The sequence below is a fragment of the Sphaerodactylus townsendi genome, linkage group LG03, assembly GCF_021028975.2.
Source record: "Sphaerodactylus townsendi isolate TG3544 linkage group LG03, MPM_Stown_v2.3, whole genome shotgun sequence".
Lineage (NCBI taxonomy): Eukaryota > Metazoa > Chordata > Lepidosauria > Squamata > Sphaerodactylidae > Sphaerodactylus > Sphaerodactylus townsendi.
The window spans coordinates 175793902-175801621 of NC_059427.1; the positions used below are offsets into that span (position 1 = coordinate 175793902).

At 47.0% G+C, this 7720-nt stretch overlaps 1 protein-coding gene across 2 annotated transcripts; it reads right to left on the reverse strand.

Moving 5' to 3' along the window:
• Positions 1 to 6541, reverse strand: LOC125430121 (EBP cholestenol delta-isomerase). Of its 2 annotated transcripts, none has more exons than XM_048491893.1 (5): positions 6425 to 6541; positions 4199 to 4570; positions 3932 to 3968; positions 2187 to 2317; positions 1 to 1377 (listed from the first exon to the last, which is right to left on the reverse strand). In XM_048491893.1, the coding sequence occupies exons 2-5, from the start codon at positions 4512 to 4514 to the stop codon at positions 1166 to 1168; spliced, it is 696 nt and encodes a 231-aa protein (XP_048347850.1). In that variant the 5' UTR covers positions 4515 to 4570; positions 6425 to 6541; the 3' UTR covers positions 1 to 1165. The 2 variants fall into 2 exon arrangements, with proteins under 2 accessions (XP_048347850.1, XP_048347851.1); XM_048491894.1 differs by having other exon boundaries at positions 6420 to 6494.
• Positions 6542 to 7720: the final 1179 nt, after the last annotated feature.

A 7720-nucleotide genomic window follows, 5' to 3' on the forward strand; every position in this document is an offset into this window, starting at 1 on the left:
GGGGGGGGAGAGATAGGAGTTGTAGAAGAGAAAGCTCATTGTGAAGATACCATAGCTCTGCTCTAACTCTAGCGCACCATGACCCCCTGCCTGCCATCAGTTCCATGGAGAGAGCCAAGGGGGTCCAACCTCCCATTATCCTGTCTGGCATCTTCTTGGCACATTCATTGGCATCTTCATTTGAACGGCCAGCCGAGCATTCAGCAACGCAGTCATTATAACAAGCGTCCTAGTGTATGTTTGGCTAACACAATTCTTTCAGCAACCAAGATCTAATCTAATTAAAAAGGAGCCGCGCTTTCTGCAATATGTGCATTTCCCCAGCAAGGATAAGGGCAGCCAAATGGCCTGAAATTGCTTCACATTCAAATCCTTTATCAGAGTTACAGAACATGCCACTCTACTTCAAACTGTTGCCTGATGTTAGCCTTTACAGATTTCACTGATCTGAAGGCAGCTTCTCACTCGGCAGATAGCTTAATCGGCCATTTCCCTTGAGCTTTCTGATGCTCAGAAGAGTTCTTGTTATCGCTGGGATAGGCCAACATACACAGCTCTCACAAGGCACCTCTGTCTCTCTCTCCCGCAGCTTTAAAATCACACTGGTCCCAGGCTGAAGGGAGACAGGAAGGCCGAGCACAGAGAGAAGCCCTGTGCCACACAGGATACCAGGCCCAACACTGTGCTCCCGGCTGGGAACTTTAGAGCTCCACAGCCCTCCTTCGTTGGTTGGCGTGACGTTCCCCACCACCTTCCCATCCAGAAGGATCCCCAAGGCGATTTACATACAATACAATTAAACTGGGAGTGCTTCCACATTCCCTGATGATTGACACTGTTGTGGGAAACCACGGTTTTAACACAGGCCTTATTCCACAGAAGCAGGGCAAGAGGTTACAGCTCAACCCAATGTGTATTCAGTAATGTGTATGAAAAAAGTCACTAAAGTCCAGTGTCGGAAAAGGTTGTGAGCAGCGTCTCAGCAGCACGTTGGTACTTGTTGCCTGAATTATCCCAAATTAGAATGTGGAATGGATCTGTGGCTGAAGGTTGAGAAGGACGAACCCCCTCACACAAGGAAGCAGAGAGGGACCAACCGACCCTTGAACGGTTCCGATGCTATCCCAGCTCTCAGCCACAGAACCACTGGCCCTTGGCAGGTTGGTTAGTGCCTCTTTGGCTTGTTGGCATCCATGACTCTCTGGCTGGTGCTGAGATGCTTCCAGGCATCTATGATGAGAAGAGAAGGGATGACCACCCACAAGGCATTCATGAAGACAAAATAGAACCAGAAGTAGATGGGGTGTCCCATTTCACCATGGCTGAAACCGTCACGATATTCGGTGTAGAAGTAAAGAATATCTCCATACAGCTGGCCTAGGAGGAAGGAGGCAAACAGAGTGATTAGAGGAATACCTAGAATTGCTAAAAACAAGACAAGGACAATGAAGAACCCGACAGGCATGCATGCGCCTCGATGGACACGCAGGGTGTAAAATCACCATGTAAAACTGAAAGGTTTTCTGAACATACATAAGTCAATCGGACGCTTCTTCCCACTGCACACCACCTATAAGAACATAAGAAAGAGCCTGCTGGATCAGACCAGAGTCCATCTAGTCCAGCACTCTGCTACTCGCAGTGGCCCACCAGGTGCCTTTGGGAGCTCACATGCAGGAGGTGAAAGCAATGGCTCTCTGCTGCTGCTGCTCCTGAGCACCTGGTCTAATAAGGAATTTGCAATCTGAGATCAAGGAGAATCAAGATTGGGGGCCATAGATCGACTTCTCCTCCATAAATCTGTCCAAGCCCCTTTTAAAGCTATCCAGGTTAGTGGCCATCACCACTTCCTGTGGCAGCAGATTCCAAACACCAATCACACGTTGTGTGAAGAAGTGTTTCCTTTTATTAGTCCTAATTCTTCCCCCCAGCATTTTCAGTGGATGCCCCCGGGTTCTAGTATTTTGAGAAAAACTTCTATCAAGTTGGCTGGGACTTGACAGCCCTTTGCATGCACACAGTTTGGGAGAAAAAAGAAAAAACCAAGTGAGAACACAGGTGGAAAATAAAGACCAGACAGCGCAGGCAGAACGCAGAATCCACGGCATGCAGATGCCTCTGCACAGACTTCAACCGCCCACCTGAAGAGTTGGAGGTTTGCCCCTGCGCTTGCTTTGTGTACCTACCCAGTGACACTGTCAGCTGCAGCAGATATCGGTGAGGCTGGCGCCAAAGAAAAGCTAGCACTGTCCAGAGGCTGAGAGGTCCCCACAGGCAGGCTGTGAGAGTCTCTACGCAAACTGTAAAGTTGTCTGATCTGCCAGGGGAAGAGAGAAACCTGAAGTCAAAAGCAGTCCCAACAGTATCACTTTCATCCTCCGTGGAACTGGGCAATATCTGCCCTTCACTCATGCTTAGTCAACAGGTAGTAAACTAAAAACAAAAGGGTCACAAACAGTTGTCAGGGATGCTTATGGCTGATCCTGCGTTGAGTAGGGGGTTGCCTTAGATGGCCCCTCCTGACTCTATGATTAAGTCATTTGTGAATTCCGTAGGCAGCTTTCAGCAAATCCACTGTTTTTTTTTAAATATTATCCTACAAGGCACTATAGAGACACTAAAACATTATTGCTGCTAAGCCTGTCCAGGCACCACAGGCACTAGGTTCACTTTAAGAAGCTCCTGCTGAATTCTGCTTGTCCTTTGATCTCCCCTCGATGCCACTCCACGTCCCAGTCTGGCCGTATCACTTCTCCTCCCCCCGAAAACCTCTGCAGCACCAACATACCAAGCAAAGATGCCAGCAATTGGACAGGAAGTAAGGGTGCATTTTTCAACTATAAATGAACTCTTTTGCTTAGAGCTGCTCTCATCTTGGACAGGGAGTTGGAATAGTTAGTTGGAAATTAGATTTTTAATGGAGGTTAGGAGCTGACCTTGTTTTTTGAGGTGTAACTCATATGCACCTGCTGACTGGCTTATTTGCATATGAGCTGCTTATCTAAATTCCGTTAGGAGCCAATCAGTTATCTAGATATGACCATATGATTATGACAGATCGGATTTTGAAATAGATAAGATTGGTATTTTTCTATAAACATGCATTCCTTTCACAGGCAAATTAGATTTCTCTGGATGGAAGGAAGCCTCCAAAGATCAGGTGAGATAACTTGGGCAAAAACCCAAATTGCTTAAAAAATTATTATATTCTGTAATGGGATTAAGCTGTGAATATTTTCTTTTTGCAATAAAAGATAAACATTTCCAAAGGTGCTCCGTCTGGTTTGCTTGTTGATAGTTTAGAGAACCAAACTCTACCCACTTGACTTTTTCGTATTATCAGAGTTAAAGGTTGAAAAATCATATTTAATTGATATATCTTGCAGAATCCTGCACAATTCCACACAGGAAAAGCCTTTACAGTTTTTCAGTGCAGATCCTTCAGTGCAGTGGTTCACAACCTGGGGTACGCATACTCCTAGCGCCAGAGCAGTTGTGGGCACGTGGAAAAAATTACATAGCCAGGTTTGCTAATATGGGGGTACAATTTTAGGGAAACAGGCTGCCAAGGGGTACGCAAGTGGGAAAAGGCTGGGAGCTGCTGCTCTAATAGGCTGCAGGAGGGACTCTCTCATTGCATCCTTTCCTGACTGTGTTTAACACAAGAACAGACTTCTACGGAATCAGACCCTGTGACCATGAAAGTCATTTGTATCCACTCAGACTAGTAGCAGCCTCGGGCAGCCATCTTCTGCGTCACCTACTGCTAGATCCTTTTAACTGGAGCTGCCAGGGATTGATTTTGGGATTTTCTACCTGGAAAGCAGAAACTCTCACATTGAGCCACTAACCCTCCCTCATCCTGCTCTTCATTTGCATCATGCAGAGGTACGGCCACCCCTCACGCACACAATTCCCAAGAGATACTCACATGATGTATCTGCTGTCTCCTTTAGCGTACTCCTTCCCTGTAACATTGGAAGGTGACAGAGAATGTAAGAGAAATTTAGCAACCAACATTCATGATCTACACCTCACTTTGCCCCACAGCCAGTGATGGCAGTGAAGTTCCTAGTCTCCCCGCTATATACCCGCTTCACCACACTGTGCAGAGCTGGAGACACGGCCCAGATGCTCTGTGCTCGCACACCCGGCCACCCCCCCCCCCCCCCCCCAAACGTATCCCAAGACAACTTACACAGTTGTGAGAGGAAGGACTGATCCCCGGCAATCTCCCTGTGGTAAAGGCTAAACCAGCCCTCGATAACCCCATGAATGAAACCACAGATTATAAACCAACAGAGAGCCAAGGAGCGCCATGTCCCCAAGGGAGCCTCCTTCTGGCTCCGCCACCTCAACGCCATCCAGGTAAATATCAGGAGCACTCCTGAAACGGAGAAAAGGAAAGCCAAGAACTGCCACATGGGGCGGTCATTGGGGACGTAGTGCTGGAGCTCCAAGTCTCGAGGCCAGTAGGGGTGGGGGACCACCTGCAGCTTTGCTTCCGGGCCCATGGCAGCCAAGGAGGGAAGTGAAACCAGGTTCCCAAGACAGAGGAGCAACAGAGCACCTACAAAAAGAAGAACAGTGTTGTATTCCATTTCCCATAAAGGTGTCAATTTGGGCAGCTGGGATGCAGAAGTTGAGAAAATGGTCTGCTTCCGCATTTGAATATAGTCCTGAACAAACACGAGTATTATCATTCATTTTTACGCATTGCCTTTGTCAAAACTATTATTTTGTGCTTGATTGAATATAGTACTTTTGATACATGAGCATTCATGCCAAAATGTATTTTTACTTTTAAACTTTCAAATGGATGGGGGTGGAGGGGCGGGGGGGCTAGGTAGGGACTAGGATCCAGGCAGAGCCGTCTACAACAAAGAAGGTCCAGCCCTTCCAGGATACAGATCAACAAATGGTCCAAGGTATTTTGCACAAATTCTCTCCACACGATACCTTCTCCTGAGAAGCCTCTTCAATCGCCTTCAGTTAATATATCTTGCTCAGGACTGTGGCTGGGAGCCCTCTGCACTTGATCAGAGAGCTCGCAGCCACGGGGCAACTCACTTATAAAACACTCCACTTAATGAGATATTTGTGTGCGTGGCTCCTTCCCTAACGGTCGTTTGGAAGTTCTCCTTGTTTCACTGCACTTTGGGGGAGCATACTTTCAGACAGACAGCGTGGTGCAATGGGTAAGAGCAGTGGACTCTAACCTGGTGAACGGGGTTTGATTCCCCATTGCTCTACAATGAGGTGATCTTGGGATAGTCACAGTTCTCTTTGAACTCTTCCAGCCACAATGTGTCTGTTGTGAGGAGGGGAAGGAGAGAGACAGCCACCGTGAGCCTCCTTAAAGGCAGAGAAAAGGGGAACATAACCCCCCTTCTTCGTCCCTAGTGACACTATTACATTTATCCAACATATCCACACAGTCGTGAAGGAACTAGAAAAGATGGTTAAATGGAAGGCTGCATTTCTGGTGACCAAGATCTGGTGACCTGAACTGTGCCTAAAAGCTAAAATTACTCCACTGAAGCTACTATACTTTGGTCACATTATGAGGACACAAGACTCATCGGAAAAGACAATAACACTAGGAAAAGTTGAAGGCAGCAGGAAAAGAGAAAGACGACATCAAATGGACTGGCTCAATCAAGAAAGCCACAGGTTGCAGTTTGCAAGACTTGAACAAGACTGTTAACAATAGGATGTTTGGGTGGGCGTTAATTCAGAAGGGCTGCCATGAGTCAGAAGCGACTAGACAGCACTTAACGCACGACATTCACAAAACAAAATTCACCAAAAGCTGGAAAGAAACACACCCTGACCTGGACAGCCCAACCCAGCTGGGGTTTTAGAAGCTAAGGATGGTCAGCCCTGGCCAGTATTTGGATGGGGGATCACCCAGGAAGTCCAAGACACAAGGGCAGGCCATAGCAAAGAACTTCTGGACGTCTCTTGCCTTGAAAGCCCTCTGGGATCACAAGAGGCCCATTCCGACTTGACTCTCTCTCTCTCTCTCTTTGCAAACTCATATACATCTCCGTAAACTCATAACATAAAAATTAGCAACGCTTCTGAGCATGTACAAAGTGCATGCTCCCCACAATCTGAGTCTCTTAACCATCTAAACAGCGGATTCAAACCTTGCAGTCTCCCACTTTAGCTTTATTAGGATGGGAGATCACCAAGGAAGTCCAGGGTGTGACTTAAGGGCAGGCAATAGCAAACTCTGGGATCAATACAGATCGGCTCAAACTTTATTCTCTCTCTCTCTCTAATATATTTCTTTGCAAACTCACAAAATAAAAATTAGCAGCAACGCTTCTGAGCATACACAGAGTGCACCCCCCCCCCCCTCTGAATTTTTAAAGCATCCAAAGAGCAGATTTCCAACCCACTTCGCTACTGACCTTACCTTCCCCGCAGCACTGGCAGGCAAAGCTACACCGGTCTCTTTCTCAGCCTGCACAGCCCTTTCTCTAAACTCCACCCAATGACTCCTCCCAGCCAATAAGATTGCCTGAACGCGACCTCGGGAGGGCGTCTCTCTAACGTCACTGCGCATCCCTGCAACATGATTGGCTGAAGCAGGAGTAAGTCGAGTGTGGTCCCATGGACTGGATTGGCTGCGTGAGAAGCGGCGGGTGTGGCCACAACAGCCACACAAATGGTCACGTGCTTTCAGCAAGAGAAAGAGGAGTCGCGGGAAGAGCGGCGTTAGTCCTTTCCGGGCTAGCGTTGTTATGCACGAGTGTTGCCAACCTGCCGGAATTGCGTCTGATCTCCAGCTGTGTTGCACTATAGCAGAGGTCTGCAACCTCAGATGTTCATGAACTACAATTCCCACCAGCCCCTGCCAGCATGGCCAATAGGTTGCAGACCCCTGACCCAGACCAATGCCCATACGCAAGCTTTGGAGTTACCCACCACTCTTTTCCGGGCTGGGCTTTTTTTTTTTAAGGAAAAGGAAGACGCTGGGACTTGATGTAAAGTTCTGTTGTGGATTTCTTTGTTCTGCTCACATATGAAATGCAAACCTTATATTGGTACCCAGAAACTCACAGCTTTTTTCCCTCTGTCATCTCAGTTCCATCTTTCCTTTTCTAATAACTTCTAGAGGACTTACTCCATGAAATCATGCACACAATTGAAAAGCCTCAGGGCACTTTCACACATGCAAAATAATCCACTTTCAATGCACTTTGGAGCTAGTTTTTACTGTGTGGAATAGCAAGATCCACTTGCAAACAATTGTGGAAGTGGATTGAAAGTGCACTATTCAACCCCACATAGAAACTATGGATTATGAAGCAACATGTCAATTATCTACCATGTTCAGGTTTACCTCTTTGGTTTCTTATCTTGCTCTTTGTTGCCCACTCCCTCTAAATTCTGACAGAGCTTGGCTGTTGGTAGTTGTACTATCCAAAACTTTTTACCCAAACTTGTATTACATCACAGTTGATGTGGCAGTTGTCTTTGACAGAGCTACACTTGTGAGAGTGAGGACTTAAAGAGTGCACAGACAGGTTCAAATCCCCATTTGGCCATGAAAGCATAAGGCAATGACTCTTAGTATAACCTACCTCACAGGCAGAGGTGGGATCCAGCAGGTTCTCACAGGTTCCCGAGAGTAGGTTACTAATTATTTGCGTGTGCCGAGAGGGGGTTACTAATTGGTGATTTTGCCACGTGATCTTTGCCTTAGTTA